A 27,755-nucleotide genomic window follows, 5' to 3' on the forward strand; every position below is an offset into this window, starting at 1 on the left:
ATTTGGGACTGCGCCTTTAAAATTACCCGTATCTTAACTTTAAAAAACATTCTACACACATAATAAAGTTTCTTTACTTTCCATTCATAAGATGAAACAAATGGTTTTTTTAAGTAAGATAATTAAATGCAATAAATAAATGACATGACCTACAAATTACCCAAGCATGACCAGATTTGCCCGTGCGCACCTCGTGTGCTCAGCCGTCACAACCTTTTTAATACCATTGACATATTGTTCTGGTTGGGCGATCGATATGTAGCCTAAACCATCTAATATGTACGACTGTTGCTGCTTGTTCGACTTAGAATTAGCAGGTGAAAAGGGACAGTAATAAATCGATCGGGAAGGTGGGACTAACGTATAATGATTAATTCTATAGCGTGACCGACAACAGAATACATGGGATTTCTTTTCTCTTGAAGTACAAAGAATATTGTGATCGTCAAGTATAGCTGCTACTGTTGTTTATATTCTGTTATTGCCATAAAATAAACCCATTGAATTCAGGTTTGATTAATCAAAGACAATTTATCACACCTATATAGAATCATTATATATACAGGTAAGTTTATTGGCACTACATATTTTATTAAGTTAGAATTTAATGTGTTTACATTGCATGCAAATGTCCATTTGTTTACATGATAAATAACAATGTCTATTTCATTAAGTTTCACGTTATTATTGCCAGTTTGATGTCAGTGATCAGCAATTATACTCTTACATTTATTTTAATGTCAACGCGTAAAGTTTAAAACATACAGGAAAAGAAAAGACGCATGTATAGTCTACTTGTCTTCTTTTTAAAAGTCGACACCTATGTAACTGTCATGCTCCGAAAAGGGATATATTTTCTTTTCTATTCGACCCCCCATTCTATTTTTAGACCATAGTCGAGGCTTAGAATGTTTTCGTGCAGATATCATTTTAAAAATGTGTTTATAGCCTAGAGAGAATTCATTCAAACCCTCGACCTACATGTCAAACTCTATGTCTTGCATTTGCATGATAAAGTATAGTAGATTACTAACTATAGTAGAGTTCAAAAGAAACAATTTTCCTTATAGAGGTGACTGAACTTATATACATTGGTGTGCCACCCAATACGTGATTTTACTAAACTTGTAAATTAGGCATGTGTATTTCTGTCCAGAAAGTAACAATAATATTGATTTGAAAGTTCTGTATTCTAGCCCACGTTTGTTTTAAAACAAAAAAATATTAAAAACTATCAAAATTTGATTCTTTGCGTTTTCTGCCATATTGAGCGCAATGTGTGTTTCTTTTTGTTTTTATATCGATGGGGACGATACGACTTATAAATAAGATGGGGATACCCGAGTTTATGAAATAAGGATAGGCTACACCATGTTAATCTCAGAATGTCCTATTGTTTGTCCGGGGGTTGGATGGTCTAGTGGATTGACGCGTGCGCGTAAAATGACAAAGTCTGTCATTGAGTCAAGTGGCGTGGTTTCGATTCCCCGCTTGTACGTGACAAGGAGTAGGGTCGCATGTCTATCATCGTGGGTTTTCTCCGGGTCCTCCGGTTTCCTCCCACAGCTAAAGACCCCTAAGCGATAGCGAATTTTTGAAATAAGACTGAACCATATGTTGGTCCCGAAATTACCCAATACGTGTCGAATGGACATTAAGCCCCATTTCTCTCTCTATCCTAGTTTGTCAAGTGTTGAGATCCAGGGTTTGATCCCGGTGCTGGCCGAGAAAGTTCCACGAGATTCCCAGTGTATCCCCCCTCCCCCTTAACAGTTGTGCAGAATGGAGTGCCTGACAAGGAACACCGTCTGCTCGTTTAGATTGGACGAAAAACCAAGGTACTTGTCTGACCATGTACTCATTGACAGTAGTGTCCGTCTTCATTAACCCGGTTTTGCAGAAAAAATAGGACGAAAGGCCTGACAAGGACAGCTGTCTAGTCATTCGGATGAGACGAAAAACCGAGGTCCGGTGCACACATTGGCGTGCACGTAAAAGATCCATTGGCAGTTGGAATTCGATATAAGAGTAGGCCGTAGTGCCGCTGTCCGGTCAAAATGTCCATCATAGCACACTGTATGGCGTATGCCCGTCTTCATTAGCCCAGTTCGGAGCAAAACAGTAGGACGTTAAAGCCCATTTCATTTCATTTTCAGAAAAATAGGATGTTATATCTCTCTCTCTCTCCCCCCTCTCTCCCCTCTCTCTCTCTCTCATATAATCATATAATCTGATATGTACGTTTGTTTGTGATTTCTGCATATTGCGCCTTGTCCGTAGATTTGTTTTGTGTAGTTATGTGTGTCGCAGCACCTTGCACTTACCAATAGATGTACATAATTAAAGTGTCATTAGGTGATAACTATTTGCTCGCATCCGCTAACATACATAAACTCGTACAAACTTGCACTACATATTAGCACTATATTAGAATACTATTATCGAGTAATCGAGTCTGTTAAGGGCGTGGTCATTAGCTATAACATCACGAAAGATAGGAAAGGCCACATAATCTAACGCGGTTGTAGAAAAACGTCAAGTGTGAATAGTTGGACAATTGTACAGGTAGGTTGTTTTTAATTAATGTGTATACTATTTTTAAATTTCAGTTATATTAATATAGAAGGCCTATATTGTTTAGTATAGGCTCAAGTTATAGTCACGGCTGTTTTTGTTGTTATGTGATTTAGGCCTAATAATACAAACATAATATACCACAACCACATAAAATATACTACAGCTGTTGATCAGAATAGTTGGAGTTTACTTATAATGCATAATGCCGTAACACATATTTATTATAAACGATTATTATTACACGTATCGATTTGATATGGAAAACAGTTAACACCGTATTGATATAGTATACATTATATGTAGATACTATCTCAATATTAGTTCCTCTTTCAATTTTCATTTATCAAGAGTCACAGGGCTGACGAATGTTTTAAGTGTAGATAATGTTGAATGTCTTTTGTGTCAAATCTTTGATACGAATTAATGATAAAGTACCAGTGCTTATTGGAATACTACTTTTACGATATATTCTAGGTAGTTCTTGGCAGGCAGTATAGATCTTCACAAGGATAATAATATTATTCTAAAGGTGGGGATTACAAGAGAAACCATATTCGATACTACTAGAAAATAACTAATATTTAAAAGTTTGACCATTCTGTTTCCATTCTGATGTTTAAATATTAATCGAGACACGTATCTACACAAAACACAATCACTCTATTTCAAATATAAAAAGAAAAAAAACAATAATGCAAATCGTTTTCATTCAGTAATGAATAATTGATGTAGGATTGATGTTAACCACTGTTACAGACATTATGTCAACGTATTTCTGGGATTTAGTGGCCGAGTGGTCTAACTCGTGCTCAGTAGAGTATTAGAGTATTTTATCTTTGCAAGTCATGAGTTGTGTTCCGATTTTGCTACGTACTAGCATGGACCTTATAATACATGTATTATAAGGTCCATGGTAGTGGGGTCACCGACTTAACCATGTGGGCTTTCTCTGGATACTCCAGTTTATTTCCACTAAGTCAAGACCACTAAGCACAACCAAACTGTTGACATATAAGATAAGTCGTCCACAACTAATACTTGACTCGTACACAATTTAAATGTATAGAATAAATAAGTTTTATTTGTTGATTTTTGTTGATTACCGATCACGACCGAGATTAGTTCACTGCAATTTTTGTAATAAATTATATATATTCGTATTGTTTGTAAATTGGCGTTATGATTTTAGATTTTAGGTCAGTTCAACGATGTTTTTGTTGTAAAGTATATTCGTATTGTTATTTAAAACGAGCTGGCAATTCTCACTATAACAGTTAAAAACTAGATAATGTAAAGGCAATTTACTGAAAATTTCATTCAAATTGATCCACTATGAATCGAGAACTAAGCGATAGAAATTTCCGCCTAGCCTCGATAATCATTACTAAAGTCAGTACGATAAACAGCATAGTCTCGATTATCCATTTAATTGTTAAATCGTGAAGGAACGTTATGCAGTAAATCTTGCATAATGTGTGTTTAATTGCCGTTATTTCTATATCCCGAAATTAAACTACATATAATGTCGTGTGGAAAAGTCAACCAATGCCTTGTGGACGACTCTTAACCAACGAGTTTTGATTTTTGTGGACGACTTAACTAGACTTTTCGTGTGGTCGAGTTAACTCGCATTCAAATAAACCATGTTAGACCCGAAATAGACTTACCTTCAAAACAATTGGACAAGTGAATATTACAGTCTTATTACAAACAAACGGGCAGGTAAACTATCCATTAAAAATCCCTGTTAGTATACTATAAAAGCAGGATGAAGCCTCGAGTTACAGATTAGTATCGATTTTTACTGATGAACATAGTGTATACTTACAGCCACAGTAAAAGTAATTAGCGAGCTTTAATTTAAAAAAATCGATTAAATAGTACTATTTGTCGCTATAGTATAATTATTTTTCATAAAAATCAACATTTTTGCTTTGTAATTAATTTAGATACAAATGTTTTTCAAATTAGAAATATAAGTCAGACTCCTGGTGGCTCTAATCAGATAAGGGGAGTGGTGACCGCTTATTTTGCATGAAGAACAAGATCCTGTGAGGGGGAAACTCTAAAAACAAAATATTTATATGGTTATATGTGGGTGTGGGCAGGTGCTAGAGACGATTTGTAGCTTAAGATCCACGGTATCTGGTTAAGCAATGATTTTGAAGTGAAAGAAATGGGGTTTGACGTCCTACTGTTCTGCTCCGAACTGGGCTAATGGAGACGGACATACGTCATACAGTGTGCTATGAGGGAAATTTTGCCCGGCACTACGGCCTACTCTTATATCAAATTCCAACTGTCAAGGGATCTTTTACGTGCACGTCAATGTGTACACGGGACCTCGGGTTTTCGTCCCGAACAACTAAACAGTTGTCCTTGTCGGGCTCTTCGTCCTGCATCACTGACAAATGGGGAACCACGCCGGAAAATCTGGAGGAACCTTCTCGGCCAATGCAGGGATCGAACACCCGACCTCCAGGCTAATGAGCCTGCGTCTTACCCACTTAGCCACCGTGACCCCCTGATAGCTGATTATTAAGTAATGAAGATACGAATCTGTCAAGTCATGCAGGGCCTGCGTGTATGTTGTAAACATACTATACTTAAACTGTCTTGTCTAGAGACTCTTAGCTAGTTGACCGACATTTTAAGTCCTAAATCGACGATTTGTTAATAGTATTTATTCTGTTTCCATTTAATAAAATTGAAACAGTTTATGTAGTCTTTGTGTTTATGACAAATGTGAAACAGTATACTAATTTTTGGATATGGCGGCCATTTAGGGAGGACATCTATCCTCGAAATATAAAGTAGATGGATCTGTGTGTGCAGAATATGATGTAAACTGCTTTGAAACCACGTAATTTTTTCCATTTGAAAGGAGATGCAAAAATTCGAGGGTGCCCAAAACTCTAAACCCATGACACTAAGAGAGTCATTGCGTCCCTTGCACCTAAGGCTGGCGCATACTACGCGACGACGTTGAGCTTATCGGTTGTCCCATCTTGATTGTTTGTTTGGTAATGAGAGAATTAATTATATTTAGGATACTCTGGAATATTTCTGGACTCATCCTCACGTAGCCTGTTTTCAATACATACCAGAGTCGCCCAATTTGAGATCGTTACTTGGAATACCATAAAGGCACTGCACTCGACCGGCGTTGTACTAAGACGGATGTATTTAACGTGATGACGACTTAAATGCATTTAGAGGTGTCACATCGTTGTACTAAGACGGCGCCGCCTGATCATTATGTATTCAACACGATGACGACTAAAATGCATTTAGAATTGTCACATGACGAAGCACGTGGCAGGTTTTATTTTTTGTCGTGATCGCCAAAGTCATCGTGTAGTGTACTGACTCCACTTATGTTGCGGCGATATTTGTCGCCAAACTCGTCGCTTAAGATGTCGCATAGTGTGTGCCAGGCTTTAGCTCCTGAATTTGATGGGGTTTCCCCTTTTTTCATTACGTCAATATTGATACCATTCCATTAACATCCCCCGACATTGTAAAGTTTGATAAACAATGCCTGCCAAAGAAATATCAATGGAGAAAGGGTAGACATATAACAAATATCGCATGGGACAAAAAACCTATCTATGTCATCTGCATTTTGAAATTCGTTAGAATTAACTGTACTCCGAATTCCGCAAAATAAACAAAGAAATCGATATTGTGTTCTCTAATTTCATCCACTTGTTTCCAATAATATCTTTGTGATTAAAATTGTCGTATTATTTCTTTGTCCAGATTTGATACGCAGTATCACATATCTATAATATGCCAAAAATATTTTATAATAATGTCTAAGTTTGTAACTATTAACATAATATTTTCTCACTCGCCTGTCAATGCAGCCAATTAAGTGAACATCGGTCGACTTCTATACTTTGTTTTTCTTGGCAGTCATCCTGACTGATGGTCTAAACATAGACTTATTAGTTATCCGATTAGTTTGTTGGTCGTGGATATTATGATATTGATTATTGCATCGAGAATTATTCACATCTCATGGTCCATACAAGCGTGGATACGGAATTCATTTTGTACCAGAGTGTTACATAATATGAAGCAGCTGTGGTTTATAGCTTTGAGTTTGAGATACAATTAGTTTTTATATGTGTTCCATAAGTTATTTAATTAGTCACTATCCCCTCATTATTAGTAGATTGTCCGTTAATTGAAGCCTACTAATAATAAGGTTCTTGATAACATCTTAACCGTTATAAATGATCTCAGGTAGAAGCCTAACTCAAACTTAAAGGAGCTAAATCGCTAACATTTGGGACCTAGAAATTGACAAAAGTGGGTCGCAACGCATATAATACTGTAATATGAATGTATATAAACTGATTTACGTTCAATGGTTTCCGTTTTTACTCCAATTTCAAATCAGTTATGTTCGGCGAAATAAGCCAGCAGTCTCAAGCGAGTGCAAATTTCTAGCGTCGGGTTATTCCAGTCTACATACGCCGTTTTATTTGGTGCAATGCGTCTTGCCTCGTCCCTCGAGTCTCTTGATACAACTGGGGATGAAGCGCATTATGGTACACGAATTACCAATGGTAAAATGTTTATTTTGTCTTAAATATTGGATATCAAAAGCCCATCTTTTTCCGGTAAGATCACAACATGAATGTTGATTTAATTTGACAAATAAATCATGTTTTCAATGTTGAAGATTTTGGATGATATTGAGTTAGAGACTTAGCTACTTTAAAGAGAGACCGCAGATCGGAGATCGCTGTACTATACCCTTGGCTAGCGAAGATGCACAATACAGAACAGGGTCTATATGACAATGTAGGCAGACGTGAATAAGGACGATGGCATATTCGCTACGCAAGGGTTACGATTCGCTGTAAATACCATCTTGGCTAGTGAAGATGTACAATACAGAACGAGAATCTATATGACAATGGAGGCAGACGTGAATAAGAACGATGGCAACTTCGCTAGCCGACATTCCTGCAAAATTAGGGCTAACTAGCACACTATCGATTTTTTTTTGGGGGGGGGGGGGAGGGTGGGGGGGGGCAGTGAATTAATTATGCAATTTTTCTTTTTGATAACCCAAGTGTAAATCATTTTTCGCTTCACCTTCGCGACTTTTTACTCATCTAAATTCAGACGAATTTAGAATGTTCCCGTTCGTTGGATGTTTTGTTTATGGAGTAGAAAACAGACCGTGGAAATACAAACAAAATGCTTCATCACTGATCAACAAAAAAGCCTTTTGGCAGAGTATGACTTGACAATTTTTTTTCAAAACTTTTGAGGCCCATCCTCATACAGTCATTAATTGTATACATAATGTAGCTATTGAGTTCCGCATTGGCCTACATTTAGTAAATCTTCTCAGAGGCTTCACTTTTCTCAGCGACGTCATTAAAGATAGTTCGGTAACCGCTCTGTCTTTAGTTCAAATTCTATATGTAAGTACTACTTTTTAGAAATTGAAATAATACGATTACATCATTTCTTACAAAAAACCTGAATAGTTTTTGTTATTAATTAGGTATAGAACGCAGTTGACACTTTTTTATTGTTGATAAATATACTGTATAAATATTTAGATTTTTATAAATAAGAACTTAAAGATACATTATGGGAGATTAAATAAAGAGCTGGCAGTTCTCACTATAATAGTTACAAACTAGATAATGTAAAGGCATTTGCTGAAAATTTTAGGGAAATTTGGCCCGGACAGCAGCACTAAAGCCCACTCTAATATCGAATTCCAACTGCCAAGGGATCTTTTACGTGCATACTATATATTAAAGCGGCAATTGTACTAATTGTAGGGATTCTAACTCTTTGAACTCTGGGACATAAAATATTCTTGAAAAATTCCCAGTGTTTATCTCTCTATAACACTAGTTACCGCCAACGTTACTTTAGTAGCTTACCAATTTAAGAATTATAGTTAACAAACCTTGTACTTAAAGAAATGTGAAAGTTTAAGATTTAATAAGTTTGTAGATGACCATGATATAGTATGTTTTTACGACTGGAAATGGTTAGTTTTTATTAATTAAGAATAAATGAATGAAATGTGGTTAAATAAAGAGCTGGTAGTTCTCACTATGATAGTTACAAACTAGATAATGTAAAGGCAATTTGCTGAAAATTTCAGTCAAATTCTTCCACTCTGAACCGAGATTTTAGGGAAATTTGGCCCGGACAGCAGCACTAAAGCCCACTCTAATATCGAATTCCAACTGCCAAGGGATCTTTTACTTGCATACTATATATTAAAGCGGCAATTGTACTAATTGTAGGGATTCTAACTGTTTGAACTCTGGGACATAAAATATTCTTGAAAAATTCCCAGTGTTTATCTCTCTATAACACTAGTTACCGCCAACGTTACTTTAGTAGCTTACCAATTTAAGAATTATAGCTAACAAACCTTGTACTTAAAGAAATGTGAAAGTTTAAGATTTAATAAGTTTGTAGATGACCATGATATAGTATGTTTTTACGACTGGAAATGGTTAGTTTTTATTAATTAAGAATAAATGAATGAAATGTTGTTAAACGTCCTACGGTTTTACACTAACATGACTAACTAGTTTGCTAGCAGTATGGTAGAAATTGTGCTCGTACAGCAATTGAATTCCAACCGTCAAGTGTTCGTGTATAAGCATGCCGAGGTGTACACAGACCCTGGGTGTTACATCCTGTATCAGTGACAAGGGGAAACCACGCTGTAAAATCCGAGGGAACTGTCTTGGGAAGTACCGAGATTGAGCCACGGACCCCCGGTTAATAAGGCACCCTATAAATTAAGAACAATATGGCTACTTTAAAGGCCTGCTCATTTCACAATACCATGGTATATACGTGAATGATCCCTTGGCAGTAGTAAAAATTTCCAAGATGTTCTGGCATAATTCACACAACCACACGCAGCTATAGTAAATGAAAAGTTGTATGCTAGTCTGCAAAATGATGTAAAAGAGAGTCGAGGTCGTTATGAGCCTAACATTAATATATAGTATATTTAGATGTCAGTCGTTCGGATGGTACGAAAAACAGAGGCCCCGTGTACAAATTGGTGTACACGTAAAGGTACACTTGGCAGTTGGAATTCGAAAGAAGAGTAAGCCATATGGCCACTGCCCGGGCAAAATCCCTCTCATAACACATTGTATGGCACATATCCGTCCTCATTAGCCACGTTGGTGCAGAAAAGTCGGACGTTAAACACCATTTCATTTAAAACTGGAAGGGTTCCAGATTGTCCATAGAAAACCAACGATCCCACTATACTGTATGTCATGTACAAACCAAGGATTGAATCCATGACTTGTATATGTAGCATACAGTATAATCCACTGTGAGCACGTTAGGTCACCAAGCCATCTTACTAGCCTGAATGTTAGTAGGAGTAAAACATGTAATTTCAGGTATGTCTTGTACACTCATTACGAATATCCAAAAGATCAAAGGGTACTGTGAGTGGGAAAGCTTTATCTAAGGACATTTCAAACAGCATTTTTAAAATGATAAATTATTTTGAACTTAATAATATCTTATTTAACGACCCTCCTAAATATACGTATATTTAAAAACATTTATTCTGTTACGTGAATATCTCAAGTGGCTGATCGCCAAGGTAATTCAAATCATAAAGCGTTATTTAATAGATTTACAAGTGGCGGTAGGCGAGGCTGTGTTACCAAACCCTTGATATTAGAAATGTCTGTAATAAAAAGTGCATTTCTAAACCATGAAAATGACTATATCACACACCCAATATTTCTTATCAGAATAAATTATGGTACAATTCGCACAGCTTTTCTTTTGTCATGTGTGTGGAAATGATACGTATGATTCAGTCCTGTGACATGAAAGAAAGTCTTCTTTTTAATTTGTTTTGCCCCCTCCCCCACACATACACTTTTGCTTGAATGGATGTGCAAAGAATGAATATTTATATAGATTACATGGCACGTCGCTTTAGCCGGCCGCACCCCCTTAAGTTACATTTTATAGGACATTTTATATGGAGTCTCCAGTCCTAGGTGTTTAAACATTTATCCTTGTGCATCTCTTCTGGAATTTCGAGACTTAGTGGCATGTCTCTTTGAAATCATTAACTACAATCTGCAGCCCACACGAAAGTGCAGTTTAAGTGACCAAAAGGCAGGCGTTCTAGCATTCATTATTTGATAAGCCACAGTGACAAGAACACTGTATAATTGACGGCTTGGTAGGCCTATCATATAACCCAACCTGCCACACAGACATTCAAAACATCTTTATCCTGTCAGTTGATTTATCCGGCTGTCATCCTGAAAAAAAAATCACTACATATTTTAATAATTCCTGAGGCAAGTTATAATATGTGTTACTAATAGGCGTTTGTTTACAATATCCCATTAAATTTAATGACAGGATTATATCTTGGATCAGACGTTAAAGAGCAACAAACACTTTACAGATTGGTAAATCTGGATTCGACAAGAATCGCCCCACTGTTAAATCTGAGATATTTTAAATAGCTAGTTATTTTGAGATAAATCTGCTAATCCATTGCTGAGATAAAGAAGTTTTTAAAAAGTTTTTGTTGCCTCCAGGGCGTTTAACTCTAAAGTAGACCAGTGCTTTGATTTTCGATAATACTGGGAATCTGATTTGGAATACTACAGGTATGCAAATATTCAAAATGTTTCGTTTTCTTGTTAAACGTAATGTAACTTTTTTTCTTTTTCATTTTCAGTTTTATAGGTTCTAAAATGAAAATAGCAGCATTAATTATCGTGTTCATTTCAAAATCTGTCGAAGGCCAGTTAAAATGGGAAAGGTTAGATCGCGGTATTGGCGATGCCCCAAGTCCCCGACGTGATATGGGTTTTGGTTATGACGCTGTTAGAGAGAGACTGGTGTTATTTGGTGGGAAACCTGGACCCTTGCAGGATACGTGGATATATGAATTTTCTACAGGTTCGTATGGTTATATTATCATTTGTATATGAATTTTCTACAGGTTCGTATTGTTATCTGTCCAACCTCGTGGGTTTTCTCCGGGGCCTCCGGTTTCCTCCCACTGCTAAAGACCCCTACGCGCAAGCGAATTATGTAAATAAAAATTAAACCATATGTTAGTCCCGAAATGACCTAGTTTGTGTCGAGTGGACGTTAAACCCCATTTCTCTCTCTCTCTCTCTCGTATTGTTATATTATCATTTGCTCTTTTCGAAACACCCTGAAACTACTTTGTCACAGGAACGCTGTTTATTCTGCTAATATCCTCGTACTATTTATTACACCATTTTGTATTTTTGTACCTTGAGAGCCCATGGTACTATTTTTTTTTTTATATACTTTGTTTTTGTTTTTTTTAAATATGACGTCACTATCTAAGATGGCTGCGATCACGTCATGCTCGGTACCTGTGTGCATAGTGTGCTCGTAATTATTACTGGGGTTTTCATTAGCATATCACCTCTCATCTTCTCATTGAGATGCCATTTATTGTAATAGTTGCATGTAAAAATAACGTAGCTTTTGAGAGATATACTACGCTGGAAAGCTGCTCAACCAGTAAACACACAAAGCAAATCTCTGATTCTGAAACCCAAATAAAGCGGTTAGTTATATAAACCACAAGGCCATTGGCAAGTGGTAGTAGATATTCCGAAAAGAGCAAGCATACCCTGACGTGACCCCGAGCTGGTTAATTATGGGAAATTGTATGCAGTTCATATAATATGTGCATTAGTTCCCAACTTCGAGTTCATGAGAGGTCGGAAGTTTTTGGATCATAGATCTTCAAATTAAAATCGAATTAGATCATTAGATACACTTTTCTAGATATTCAAGCTTCACTGCTCTTAGATGCAATTTAAATATCTAGTAGAACCCAGGACATCAAAAAGCAATATTATAAAATAAGTTACAAACGTGACGATGTTATTGATAGTACATTATAATAATGTTGACATGAACATGACCGCACATGTGACCTTTTTGTAACTCTAACTTAATCTGTTTTTAAAGCTAAACTGTTTATTTCTTAGTTTTACTTCCGTTCGACTTCATGAGCTATAAATACCGTCCCAACCATATAATATAGCCAATTTTTTTTATTCATTAAAAACTGAATATACGCTCGATTAAGTCTTTTATTTATTTATTTCTATAGATTAAGTCAACCTATACATTAATTGATATAGATACAAAATTAAGTTAGCATCAAACTATTTTTGTAAATAGATGACACTTTCAAAGCGTACATAGTACATATATGGACAGGCGGTGTGAATAACAAGTACAAGCATACTATATATATGGCCACAGATCACTAACGATTTCTCCATTGACTTTAATGTTAATTCTCCTCTCATAGACCGGCTCTAACTTTTTCCCAAATTTTCGTTGGGTAGAACACTTTCCAACGTTGTATCATAAGGTCGTTCATTGTGTCAACTGGCGTGGTTTCGATTCCCCGGTTCTACGCGACAAGGAGTAGGGCAGCCTGTCCAGTCTCGTGGGTTTTCTCCGGGTCCTCCGGTTTCCCCCCCACACCCACTGCTAAAGTCCCCTACGCACAAACGAATTAATGAAATACAATTGTTCCATATGGTAGTCCTGAAATTACCTAGTTTGTATCGAGAGGACGTTACCCCCCTTCTCTCTCTACCCCCCCCCCTCTCTCTCTCTCTCTCTCTCTCATATCAGTATCAACGGGTCGGGGGTTGGGAGAGTCCCGTCTTCCTCTAAATCTGACACTGCAAATCATGTAATTAAGTTCTTAGGGTACAGAACATAGGTTGATGTTCTTGTGTTCCTGGAGGAGACTTGCACTTCCCTATCCGCTCCGCTCGCTAAAGGTTATGTCCTTCCACTTGTATTACAATTTAAGCCGTAGACCATTAATTAAATTGAGCCTTAGACTTGCCAGATGCGTCTGACTCTTACCCTAGCCTTTATGATGGCTATTCCGATACACAAATAAATAACCGGTCGATCAATAGGTGTTTCAGTAAAGGCATGTTTTTCAGGTGTGTGATACTTGATAGAACAATTTTTTTTAAAATATAGAATTATTTTTGGGTTTGTACATACCTGAACTGTATACTAAAACCTTTATTCTGACACGTGGTCTAAATTATATTCGAGTAGTATTTTCATATATAGTTGAACCTGAGATTGTTATATGGTGGGATGAGATAGCATCATGACAAATGATACATTCCTTCATAAAACTTTAATTACATTTCACAATAACAGATCAATGTTACGCTGTTCATTACATGGCGTTTTGAAATATTTGAAGGTGTCGAGTTCAAGTAAACAGTTTGTTTGCTTATTTGGTTCGAAGGTCGTATTTCTTCAGTTATATCCGTAACAAGCCCATCTATATAGTTTACCACCTATATTTGGAATTCCAACTGTCGAACTCGAAGGTTTTTTTGCGTGCAAGCCAGTGCGTACACGGGACCTCGGTTTTCGTCCCATCAGAATCCGAACAACCAGACATCGTTCCTTGCCAGACCCCCTTCCTGCCCCACCGGGAAACCACATCGGAAATCCCCAAGAAACTTTGCCGGACAAGACCTCATGGTTAGCGAGCCACCGTCTAGCCCATTGCGCCACCGCGGCTCCCACTGGTTTGAATATATTTATTATTTGGCCTTGATTCCATGCGATATCTGATTTGTTTTCTAATCTGCCGAAGCTTGTCATTTATTCAATTTGAGTGCAATTTTCTATTTCGTACACTATCTGCACCCATCTTCATAACCTCATAAATTTGTCACTCGTCCAGTATTCATGGAATTATTTTCGTGGACTTCTATTTTTTTTATTTTTTTTAAACAGCTTATGAATTGATTAATTTTCTTGGCATGTTATTTCATAAAACGTGATTAAAATTTAAATGTCATTCTTTATTATTTGCGAAGTTCCAATCTGTTTCTTGCGAAAGTCTTTTAATTCTGTAGAAGATGGCTGACCTTAAGGTTTACGTACCTTATCGGTCTACGTGTGACGTCACATCATGCAGAGTCAAGAGAACGTGCGTTGTTTAAATCAGTCGTAGTAACGCAAAGTGATCCGGGCAGAATTGGTGCCTTTTATTCATTTTACGCCTTCGCATACTATTTTATTTACACATTTATACTGAATAAGAAATATATTTTTTATCCAGATATACTCCCAACACATTTATTGTTTTTTTTAATAATTTAAAAAGAGCTAATTTAACTCCCTTTCAGTGATAGTAGCGGCTAAGTGAATATTTACTGCTGATCAGTTTGGCGAAGTTCTTGTCCTTAGTTTAAAATAACCGAACAAACGTTGCAAATATAACTTTGATAAAACTTGTGGTTTTGTTCTGTGTATTTGCATGAAAACTTACACGACGAGATTTATTACTCTCTATGGAATTGCCCTTCACGTAAAACTAAAATAAAATGAATCTGAATTATTTAAACCCGAAATATTTTACATCTGAACAAAACTTTATTTTCTCTATATTTTCTCTATATTATGTAATTGCCCTTGACATAAAAATAAAATAAATTGAACCCGAATAAAATTCACCCACTATTATATTCAAATTGTTTTCGGCACAGCTATTTCTAAAACCTCCATGCAGGGGACCCTGCAGCGACCTGTAGAGGTCTTTAGGGCTCTTAGACCAGTAATCTTGTCGTATTTGAAATTTGAAATGTGTTTATGGTCTGAATAAATTGCATCTTGAAACTTGAGTCTGTTAAACATTTGTTGAAATGTTGAATCTAAGAGAAACGTATGATCTTACAATATTAATATTTTATTTATTTAGATACGTGGCGGATGGTAACCGTGAGTTTACGACCTCAGGCAAGATTTAGCATGGTTAGTGGGGTCAGCGGTGATTTTTTCTATATAGCCACTGGCGAAGGAGAAAATAAAAGATTCTTCTCTGATATTTGGAGATTTGATTTAAGGTATAACCTTTATATTTATTTATTATAATCTAAATAAGAGATCAAGTTTTTATAGATCTGTGACATTTGAACTTGTTTATCGTATTATCTGCATCTTATACATATATTTCGTTTCGTTTTTTTATACTTTCGATGTCCTACACTACATGAAGATCTGACCAGTTGCAGTGAAAAGGTCGCGCCAGGTGTCATACGAGCGACTTTTGACCTTATGACGTCAGACATTGATTAATAATATAAAACCAAGTACGAACAATCCAAACCATTAGACAAAATTCGAAGTCCTAAAAAGACGCCAAAAACTCGCCGTAACAGACCGTTTCATTGGTTAAACCCTCGTACAGGGCCTAAAATAACGTGCCTTGGAGCACGAACGTGCTTCGAAATGAAAAATCCGTGCTTCGAAAATAAGAAAACCGTGCTCTGAAAGAAATGGCGTAAGGCTCTGAAAAAGTGTAAGGTAGTGATGCCTCCTGACCCCTAATGTGTGTTTCCTCTTGTGGTGGTCAGTTGCGAAGGCCAGATCAGATCAGTTGGCGCCCGATCGACTCCCTCGTGCTACAAGAATTTAACCTTATTTTAGGCCTTGCCCTCGTATCATCCAGAACGCGGGTTATGTAACAACCCTTCCGAGATCCTAGTGTAGTAAAGACAAGTAAAACGAAATTTTGAACTATAAAAAACGAAAGGAAATAGGATCTGTGTTTTAATCAGATTGTTGAACCAGTTAACAGTTCTGTTGTCTATTGCTTTCCTGAAAGCTTTTATTGGACACGCAAACAGATAATTTAAATTTCTGCTAAAATACTAACATGATTCCCTAAAATATTGTTTTTTTTTCTATTGTAGAACAGAAGCATGGGAGGAAATTCCAACCCAAAGTCGACCAGACTTTTACAGGTAAAAACTTAAATTCTACTTGTATTGTTCGTAACGGAATAACTATTAGGAAACCATTCTATTAATATACAAACTAATTACATGTACTTTCTATTGATACATTTTGAATTTAATAAATCTGCTATAAACGGTAACGATATCAATACGGATTGATGAATTTGTCGCCTACTTCTCGTTTATTGAAGTCAACTAGAAATTTTAATGTAACATTATGCTTAGAGACATTAATTTGTAGTTTTGCCGTCTAATTATCACCGGACTTCCTCGTCTTCTTTGAACTTGTATTGAGCGACAAAATTCTAAAATAAACATAAAATGGAACATGGGCCCTCTACGATAGTTCAGAAATTTGAACCGGCAACGACCTAGTACAAGATAAGAACGAACTTCCCCAAACCGACAGAGATATTGGACAAATTTGACACAGCAGACTATCTATAATATAAGGCAATTTTATAATTAGAAATTGCGGCTGTACAGAGAAGCACTAGTACGAAACGAAAAAAACGTGATGCTAATCTGATTTCAATTTAAAAACTCTAAGGTTCATTGTAAATTTAAACGACAATGAAATATAACTGTTATAAACCCCACCTCGAGCACGACATTCTCCACACAAGTCTCGCTAGGGAATATGACAACACTGATTGAGAGAATACGTACCCAACTAGTACACTGTGTTATACGAGCGGATTTTGATTTGTTTTAGTCAAGTTGAATGGGAAGCTAGAAATACATCCTGGATAGGCCCGGAACCCAGGTATGGTGCTGCTGGTGGAATATATCCTAATGGCGGAGAAGAGTTATATGTTGCCTTAGGGTTTTCTAGTGTTAGATACCATAATACATATTCGTATGATACACGACAACTTCGCTGGCATCTTGGTAAGTATGCAGGGATTCTTTAATTTATTAGGCAGTCCAGTGAAAATCGCCATATACAGTGTATGAACTTAACAAAATTAGACATGATTTTAGTGGTTATAAATCATACTTACATACGTGAACATGTGAACTGCCATATAACCTATGTGAAAACAAACGCAAACTAATTAATATTAGCTCCATAAGATTTGAATGACCAATCTAAAATTAGCTCAGAGCCGGGCTAATGGTAAAAATGGTCAGTGTTTAGTTGTTTGCTTGCAATCATTGGTAGTCGTCCATGTGAGTTCTTCAGATTATCTGATCACTTCTGAAGTGTACTATACCATAACACTGGTAGTCGTTTGTACAAGGTCTCCAGATTATCTGATCACATTTCTGAAGTCAGTACTTGTGTAATATACCAGACATCTTCACAATATTTGACACATTGACTGGTACCTTCACTGATGCGGTAGCTGATATCTTCACTGATGCAGTGGCTGATATCTTCACTGATGCAGTGGCTGATACATTCCCTGATGCAGTGGCTAATACACTCACTGCTGCAGTGGCTGATTCACTGCTGCAGTGGCTGATACACTGATGCAGTGGCTGATACATTCACAGATGCAGATCTGATACATTCACTGATGTAGTGGCTGATACATTCACTAATACTGTGATTGATACCTACACTGATACACTGGTCGATACCTTCACTAAGTTTGTTGTAGACCTGTATGACAATATTTGGGTTATATCAGATTTAAGGAAATGTGTTGATTCGAAGACAGTGATTGATACGATTGGCGAATATGTTGTCAACAAACAGCATTCACATTACAACAAAATGTATCAAAATAATCAAGGTATCAAACTTTGCCTATCTTGTGATTGTCCGTATGTTTTGTATATCAATATTGTTTTATTGTTTTGTAGAATATTGTCGTGATTGTAACTCCTATAATCCTAGTTATCCCCATGCTAGATGTTTACATGCTGGTACTATGATAGATAAAGATGAAATGGTTATATTTGGTGGATGTCTAGGGTGAGTTATTTTATAATAGTTTATTTATAGGGGGAGATATATTATAATAGCTTGTTTATTTACCCTAAATCTGGAATTGGGCATGTCGATAAAACTAACCAGCTTCGATTGGACAGATTGCTCAAATTTAAGACAATCGAGAACTCAGTGTTTTTAAATTCAAATTTTCAAATTGTACATATATTTGAGAGTTAATTTCTAAATATAAGCGAGTATACGATTATTTTTATTTTCTTGGTAAAATATAATCCATCTTTAAAATATACCACTACCCAATACAGGTATTTATCTTAAAGCCTACGATGTTTAGTAGACAAAATATTGATAGCTAATACATGTTTATTCTATACACTAGTGGTGGTGGAAGTGGTGGACCATGTCCTGCAGGTGATTCTTGGTTATTTAATGGTAAATCTAAACACTGGAAACGACTCCCTGATTGTGCATCACCAAGGTAAATAGTCAGTATTATTTAATGGTTTTAATTAAGTGAATATAAAGATTACACCAGAGACTGGGTATTCTGTAGCCCCGAGAAAGGAAGGATGGGGACCGAGAACGAAACGGTGTTGGGCATGCAGCCAAGAATTGTGCTCTGTCGTCACAACATGAAATTGGCCAAATTGTCGCGTTCTGAGGTCGCAGGTATTTTTAAATCGTTTATTTATCATTGATTGTAAAAAGCAGTGAAACAACATAAGATATATACTTACAGTTCTAGTGATTGCCAGGAAAATTATGGAACCTTTTCTCACTGAAATTGGGATATAAAAAAGTTTCTTGTTTTAAATACATTCATTTATTTGGAAGAATAAATGCTCCCAGCCACAATAAAAAAAACATCTCCGGAAATATCAGGCGCCAAGTACTGAGATAAGATTTATGTGTGTTTTAACATTTAATTTTGACCATGAGTTTCATACTTGTTTCAGAATGTATGGTGTTATGGCTAATTTACCGTCGGCAGCTAATAGAAGACGGGTAGTTTTATATGGCGGTTTAGAAAAGTCAGATCAAGTAATCAGAGTAAGGTCCCTTTAATCACCTTATTTCTATAAATTCGCATTTAAAACATTTGTACAAAATACACCCCCACCCCCTATATCGTCAATGTATGGGCTAACATTTATACACTATCACTTAACGTGAATGTATAGTGTCGCCATCATACCTTTGTAAACTATAGCTTTTTTTCGGTTATATTTCAAGTTTGGTCGGAATAAAGAACACTACCAAAATTCAAGTTTTCAATCGCAGATGGCGTTAGCTCCCCCCTTGTGAAAGATTGTGAAGCCATAAAGCACAGCCTTCTAGTTTGAATATTTAAAATCTGGGATAATTTTAATTGGGATATAAAATTTTCGGATCGTAGATTTCGAACTCGTTTTTTAACTTTATTTTTCCGGTCATTTTTTACATTCAAATCTTTGTACAGATTTCATAATGGATTTTAAAATAATTTTGGATTAAGCATTGATTACTTTGCTGCTGTGGATATATAAGGAGTATGTCTAAGGTTCTATGTAATTTTAAATGAGCTTGACTTATGTTTTCAGACTAATGAGATAATAGATGACCAAGTAGCTGTTTATGATCCTGATTCTAATAGCTGGTCTGTCAGAAAAACAATACCTTATGTAAGTACTAGCAACTCCACCTTGGTCTTCAATTCAGTCAGCTAGAGTTGTCTACACTTGCTAGAAGTTGTGTGACTGAATTGTCAAGTTGGTCGAAACAAAACATCATGTCAACAATCTCCAATAATACTTCCGGTCGGAAGTCAAGCAGTATTCTTAAGCGACAAAAAGACAACGGACATGAATTCGACTGTCCCAAATTCGAATCCCCAACAGGATTATATACACGTTGGTCGTCGTCTAGTTATTTTAAAGATGTTATTCGTTCAAAGGTGTTGACTATGGCAGTGCACGCAAAAGATCCATTGATCGTTGAAATTCTGAGAAGGAAAGGCAGTTTTAATTAATTTGTGATCAGAATCTTGGTACAGCATATATGTGACTTTTCATTTGTTTTCTAGAATTCCAGTGTACCTGTACCAAGTGGGAGGGCGTCCGTTGGTATGGCGACAGCCAAAAATGGAATCTATATGTTTGGTGGAATCAACAAAATGACGTAAGTAATTTGAGTCTAAACTGACCCGTGTGGTTGTGCAATTTAAACTGTTATGTCACATCAAAAATCAACGCTAGACAGCGTGCGCTTTAGATTGTAAGGTCTGTTATTGAATAAAGTTTTGTGGTTTCGAGCCCAAGCTTATGGTGTCAAAGAGTAGGGTCGCTTATCCAACCTCATGTGTTATCTCCGGGTTCTGCGTGTTTGTCTTACTGCTAAAGATCCCATACTCATGATGCGAAAGAAAAGCGTCTAGTCGTTAGAATGGTGCAGAAAAACGGAAGCCCACCGTGTACTCAATTGTAGCACACAGAAGAAGCCATGACAGCTTGACAACTTGAATTCGATAAAGAGTATAGGCGGAAACGCCGGTTTCCGATCAAAATATCCCTCTTTGCACCCTGTATAACGTATGTCCGTCCAGGAAAGTGCTGAAAAGTAGGACGTTCAAGCCCAATTCATTCCTTATTTTTAGTTGGAAAATGTATTATCACTTCGTGATTTTTAAAGCCTATTTCATGTTTATTGCAGTAAGAATCCAATGAACGATCTATGGATATTACGAGGTGACGCCATGGATGCTGATAAATCCGACATGTTAGAATGTACTAAATATTATATTAATTATATCACCGTACATGGTATTTTGATGGCTATAGGTTGGGGTTTCTTTTTACAATGGGGAGCTTTTATAGCTCGATATCTTAAGTGTAAGAATCCAGTCTGGTTTTACCTGCATGTGACGTTTCAGGTAAGTAATATATACTCATCCATAATAATAATAATAATAAAGATTAGATCAGTATATGAAAGAGAAGCATCATTAACTGAAAACAAGTATGGTTATACCATCAAGCAATGGTCATTTACCCAGTACGATAAAAAAAATGTTTGTAAATAGACTAATAGACATCTGTGAATTTCAAGACCGTGTCCTTTAATATAAAGGAAAGAAAAACGGAAGGAAAAATCGTGTACACATTAGCGTGCAAGTAAACGAACCCAAGAGTAAGCGGAAATCATGATGTCCGGACATTGTTTAAAAACATCAGCGTATAACATTTCTTGTTAACCTTCCATATGTATCAGTCTCTAAGATTTATATTTCAAAGATAATGGGACTGATCAACAACTCTTTAAAATGAATCATACCGTATTTCAAAGCTTCACAGCATTTATGATAGACTTATTTTCTCTGTCACGGAAATCTTGTACACGTTGGACATTACAGGGACTTAACAGGATTGTTCAGATAGTCACAAGAAACGGACGCCAATTGTCTGGTAGCTATATCCAATAACCAAAAGACATGAAAACAACCCTTCAAAACGGTTGCCTAAGGGCAAATATTCGTTGCATCGCAACTCATGTTTAATTTTTTTCAGATATTTGGACTGTGTTGTGCTATAGCTGGTCTGGTTATGGGAATATTATCAGTACCGTTTGGACATGTTAAATTTGTACATTCAATAGTTGGTATTGTTGTTATGATATTAGGAGTATTACAGCCTTTAAATGCTTTGATGTAAGTATTCATGTATTTTACCGCCATCAACACATTCCCGAATATCCTATCGAATATATCAATATTGTTAGATACTGTGTTGTAAAAAGCAAATGATTAGAGGATAGTGGACATTGTGTGTGCAAGAACGGCTTTAATGAAATTACTTTATTGCTGCCAACAAATGAAACACGTCCGATTTCATATTCTTTTCCATATAATATCCACAGCATTAAACTTTCAGATGTTTATTATTTTAATGCAACTTTTTTTCAAAGAAAATTAAATGTTTTAACATTTCTTGGCTAGGGAATGGAAACACGATATATATAAATGTACATTTCAGTATCTTCGTCTTATGTCAGTCGGGTAGCCACGGTGGCTAAGTGGTTGAGACGCTGGCTCGCTAACCCGGAGGTCGCGTATTCGATACCTGCATTGGGGATTTTCCGACGTGGTTTCCCCTTGTCAGTGGTGCAGGAAGGAGGGCCTGACAAGGACAACTATCTAGTCGTTCGGGTGTTACGAAAAACCGAAGTCCCGTGTATACATTGGCGTGCACGTTAAAGATCCCTCCTTTACAGTTGTAATTCTATGTCGTATGCCCGTCTTCATTAGCCCAGTCGGAGCAGAACAGTAAGACGTTAAACCCCATTTAATTTTATTTATTTCAGTCGGCCACATAAAACACAGCCAGATGAATCGAAGACGTTTCGTAGAAGATTATGGGAATGTGTTCATCATTTTGGCGGGAGAGCTGGTCTAATTTTAGCTTTGGTTAATATCTCACTGGGAGTATTTCTGGCGGTCACGGATCAGCTTATTTGGTCACTATGGTTCGGCTATTTGTGTGCAATCGTGCTGGTATACATATTAGCCGAGTCGATACGTGGACTAATAGGAAGAAAGCGTAACTGCAAAGGAGAGAAGGGTACGAAACAGCCTAAGCATATGCTAGATGGTTACGATAACGACACCTATAAACATGATATATACGTTAATACAACTAGTGAGTCCGTACACTTGTAGACATTCAATTTTTCACCGGCAAGCTTTTATTAATACTAACTACCACTTCATAACTGTTCTTTTGTTGGATTCTAATGCTGGCTATTAATTAATTAACCTTTTTTATCATTACTAACATCAAAGAACTACTCTGATAATCTAAGGTTGACTAGTGATATTCGGCAAAGTTCAGCAATTGGAAGACATAAGATGGGTTAATGAAAAACAATTTGAGTGATCAATTAAGGGAGCTAGTGTTAAATGCCGTATTGTTGTCTAAAATCTTCAAACCAGGAAAAGAGAACCCTTAATTACCTACCACCAACAGTTTGAAGATGTATGTGGATCGATGATGAACAAAATGACGTTTATCACAATAATTTTTATTGCCGATCTTGTCAGTATTCTCCGGTCCTGTTATTTTTTGTAGTTTGCCTATTAATTTACTAGTTGACCAATAACCAACCACGTTTTAATAACACTAATTGTATTTAGTTACACAAATTCAGATTTTAGTTAATTTTCATGTAATCAAATAACATTTAGTTAATATTATCTAATATTTAACATTTCGATATATTTTGTCTATGTTTATCTTGTAATGTATACATGTATATAAGCGTAGTTCGAAGTGTTTGAGTCTCTCTAGGGGTTTTTGTGGACATTATGATGGCTGATAGCCTGGAAAAAGTTAGAGCAGGACGGCCATGATTTTTGCCAGTTTTTCCGAACCTTCCGGAGAATGTTTACAAATTCGTTAGTGACAACTGATTTTATACATTTGTCGGTAGGTTACTCGAAAACCTTGCCAACACGTGACTTGCAAAATATATTATATATAGGTGTATCCTCGGAACGCTAATAAGTACACGTTCGATCAATTTCTAATGGAACATGCTGTAGGCAACGGTTCCGTGTGAACATTTTCCACATCCAAATTTGAAAATCCTGACAAAAAGTGTTGGAAAATGGTCAAACACGTCGAACTAATAACGGAAAAATTGTAAAGTGCTCCATATATTCAAAAGTAAAGAAACCTCTGTATTAGTATGCTTAGATAGCTTACCGATGCTTCGCGAAAAAAAGGTAACTAAACGGCAGTTTCAGTTTGTGTTAAAGCTGACTGGCTAGCGATATAAACCCTGTGTTACTATTACTCGGACCATCGACTCCACCTGATTATGTTACATGTTTTAATATCATTCTGAAAATGCTCTACTAAATGTATCCGAGCATAACACGAATGTTCAACAGATATAGCCTATATTATGACCTCTCTCCTATTTGAATCACGCCCAATGTGGTGTGTCAAGAATTGTGAACATAGTCTTGGCAGTGCACGAAACCGGGTAAAACTATTTTAATTTGTCAAGCGCTTTTGTTTGCGCATGCTTATGGGTTAACCTGTTAAATGCGAATTGTTATTCACTTATGAAAACGAATTTCTACAAGTTTAATCGCCACCAGTGATTCCCTAAATTGTATATAATCAAATTTATTTGTATACTATTCACCGTTTTATTTTAGGTGCAGATACAGGCTTGTAACAGGTAGAAGATATTAATACTAGCTTCAACTTACCCAAAAGCTAGTTGACAAATAGTAGGGCTTCTATCTGTAAGCTAAAAGGTCTCAATTCTGTTTAATACTCAGTTTAATATTATGAGAGATGTGTAATATTTTTTCCCGCCATGTTTGTGATTATATATTGGGCAGGTGCATATTGTACAACATTTAATGTCCACCCCTTAAAGGGGGCTAAACCTCTAAATTAATATTATCCATATTATTAGAAATAAAAACACGTATTAGAAGAATTCGATATTGGTCCATTTCAATCAATATTGATGTTTTTATCTCAGCGAGAAAATATGGGATCCTAACACCTAATACCTAAGACACACGGAACATAATGGTTTCGAGTGCTAATAATAAAAATAAAATAAAGGTGTAGAATGGACCAAGCAGGCAAGTAGTTCACCAAACATAATTGATTAGAAATTGTTTAAAAAAATCACTTTATATACACTCATTATGCGCTTTTGAACCATTTTCGGTCTATTTTAAGGTTACATAAAATACAGCTATACGCCATTTAATCCAGTAAAGGTATTGGTCGTTTCTATATGACGAATATAATATGCAAGCTTCAGCTTTGAAATATCATCATATCACTTCTTAATTATTTGATTAGTTCATATAATTAGCAATTGTGGGTGGTACTTTTGTATTATTAAATCTGAACTCGCGATGGAGAATGGTAGTTGATGTTATATGGCGTTTACGCGGGGTTCTCTGATATAGAAAGCACTGCAACGTTATAATGTATTACCTGCAACATTATTTTGTAATGAGAAAACGAATTACAATGTACATATCTGCAGATAAATAAACCAACTCGTCCCGCTTTATCTAATGCCTGGATTAAAATCTCAAAGTTGTCTCCAGTCTGATCGACAGCTGATCTAGACAGGAAACTGTGATGTGTATCGCAACACATCATCGGTATCCCTAGTGGTATCAGTCTGTTCTACTCCACTAACCTCTGAGTCCATCAGTTGGGAGACATGTAGTCAAATTGAACACCAATGATAATTGTGCTATTTTTATCGACCATTCAAAAAGTTCACGAGTGGGCCAAGGGAAGTATCTCGCTCTAATTTTTTTGCAACTAAGAACGATGTTGCAAACTTTGTCAACATATTTTGTGTGCACGTCACTTCTTTGACATTAAATTTCTTGCAACCCTTCTCATAATCGAGCGTACAAGGAACTTTATTGTGGTGAACGTAAACAAAAACGCTAAGACTGGTATGTAAATTGTTTTTTTCGACTGGTTCGTTGAGTCAACCTACGTGACCAATGAAATTACCAGGGGAAGACAATTTGATTTCTTGAAAAAGCTGTGAATGGACCCAGGGATTAGTGAAGTAGAACGGAATGATTCCACTAGGAATAACGAGGATAACGGCATTAGTGAATGTTTTGTTTCATTTTTTTCCGATTGAAGCCGAAAGGTAGGACGCACAACCCCATTTAGTCTTTTCTTATCTTTCCATTTGTAAACGTTTTGTATTTGTTATGTTTTGTTTTGTTACTGTTGTTCAGATTAATGGAATGATTTTTTTTGTATGAATATCATAGATTTATTGTTATTTGATGTTTTGGCTCTAAACTATCTTTGTATAATAGTGTTGTATATAAATTAAAGACGCATTATGTAAGATTTGGAAAAAGGAGCTGGTCGTTTTTGCATTAATAGTTTAAAAATAAATAATGAAAAATGAATATATTAAAAATTTCGCCCAAATTATTATATTCTGTGTGAAGGTATTAATATTTGATGTTTTGTCAAGAGATAGCCCAAGTTGTCTCGATTGTCAAGTACCATTGCTACAATAATAAACGAAATCTCTATTTTCAATTTAAACGTTTTCTAATCCATTCAAGAGTTGATTATTGGCTTTCCATGTAATGTCTATATAGTAATTTTATAACATTTGAAGCCAGACAATAGGCACATACAGCCCCTACATAATTCATCTTTAACAATTATTTGCCAATGACAATTTGCGTCAATTATGTGGAATGTTATTATTGTATATTATTGTATTGAAAGTAAACGCGTGATGTAAAATAAATTTGTACTTATTATATATTAATCGTTAGTTGTTATTTCTTGTATCATCAACATGTTGGTCTCAAAATGGCTAAGTATTTTGTTGCGGAGACGAATACCCATCCCATCTTTATTAAAATATCGCATGAGCTTAATCTGCATATCTGTGGATCAGGCTGGACCATCATATAAATACTATTTCAATGAGAAAATGTTCACACCTTATTTTAATTTCATTTGCATTGATTTCCACAATGTGTTGTTCTTCTTGTAATAATTCAAAAATAGATAATGAAAAAGGAATATATTGAAAATTTCATTCGAGTTACCATTATTCTGAGCGATGTTGCGAGTGTTGGAACATGTAGCGTTGTTCTTTAAAATGTCCCTTTAGATACTCCACCACGCTGCTTTCTACAGAGCCGATCGTTTTCATTTAACTACAGCTGCATAAGCACCACCGATAACGATGTATATGGAGCTGAATTTTCCCCATAATTCTAACTCCTAACCTAGTAATGTGTATGCTGATATGCTTACTTCTATACATGTAAATTCTTACGAACACATGTAAAATTGGCTATTTACACATGTAAAAATGGCTATTTACACATGTAAAAATGCTAATTTATATGACTTATTTTTTAAATATTGCAGTTATTACTTTTAATTTATTGTAATCTGTTTAGTTTCGTTAACATTTCGACATTTCACAAATGTTACGCAATAAAGCCGTCATAATTCTAAGCCCATTTTGGTAACAGATGGCGCTATTCACAATTCCAACCTCGTGGGTTTTCTCCGGGTCCTCCGGTTTCCTCCCACTGCTAAAGACCCCTACGCGCAAGCGAATTATGTAAATAAAATTAAACCATATGTCAGTCCCGAAATGACCTAGTTTGTGTCTAGTGGACGTTAAACCCCATTTCTCTCTCTCTATTCACAATTGTATGGAAGCTGATTAGGGACATTCGCCTTTTTCATAACCCGACAGATAAAAATTATAAAATATTTTATGTACAAAAGCAAACTATTGTAGATAACGTCATAACGTCATGCGCGGGAGTGAATAAATAAATATAAATAGGTAATGATTAGTTTAGCGTATCTTTTCCCCTAAAATTTATGAAATATTTTACG

General features: G+C 36.0%; 1 protein-coding gene across 4 annotated transcripts; it reads left to right on the forward strand.

Moving 5' to 3' along the window:
• Positions 1–198: 198 nt before the first annotated feature.
• LOC126823836 (uncharacterized) lies at positions 199–26,652 on the forward strand. Of its 4 annotated transcripts, none has more exons than XM_056101921.1 (14): positions 199–565; positions 11,318–11,541; positions 15,389–15,533; positions 16,383–16,433; positions 17,143–17,318; positions 18,240–18,351; positions 18,707–18,805; positions 19,284–19,377; positions 19,908–19,988; positions 20,390–20,484; positions 21,016–21,235; positions 21,870–22,009; positions 22,663–22,919; positions 24,524–26,652. In XM_056101921.1, exons 2-14 carry the CDS (start codon positions 11,334–11,336, stop codon positions 24,541–24,543), a joined length of 1,698 nt encoding a protein of 565 aa, XP_055957896.1. In that variant the 5' UTR covers positions 199–565; positions 11,318–11,333; the 3' UTR covers positions 24,544–26,652. The 4 variants fall into 4 exon arrangements, with proteins under 4 accessions (XP_055957896.1, XP_050408815.1, XP_050408814.1 ...); XM_050552858.2 differs by having other exon boundaries at positions 201–565; positions 22,663–22,997; XM_050552857.2 differs by lacking the exon at positions 199–565 and adding an exon at positions 2,324–2,565 and having other exon boundaries at positions 22,663–22,997.
• Positions 26,653–27,755: the final 1,103 nt, after the last annotated feature.

This window comes from Patella vulgata, chromosome 6, assembly GCF_932274485.2.
Source record: "Patella vulgata chromosome 6, xgPatVulg1.2, whole genome shotgun sequence".
NCBI lineage: Eukaryota > Metazoa > Mollusca > Gastropoda > Patellidae > Patella > Patella vulgata.

What these genes read in the sequence shown, in the direction of transcription:
- LOC126823836 (XM_050552858.2), top strand. Translation starts at nt 11,334, where the DNA reads ATGAAAATAGCAGCATTAATTATCGTGTTCATTTCAAAATCTGTCGAA. An exon ending in ACAACTTCGCTGGCATCTTG is followed by an intron (nt 17,319 to 18,239) that starts GTAAGTATGCAG and finishes ATTGTTTTGTAG; the next exon opens with AATATTGTCGTGATTGTAAC. An exon ending in GGTGGAATCAACAAAATGAC is followed by an intron (nt 20,485 to 21,015) that starts GTAAGTAATTTG and finishes TGTTTATTGCAG; the next exon opens with TAAGAATCCAATGAACGATC.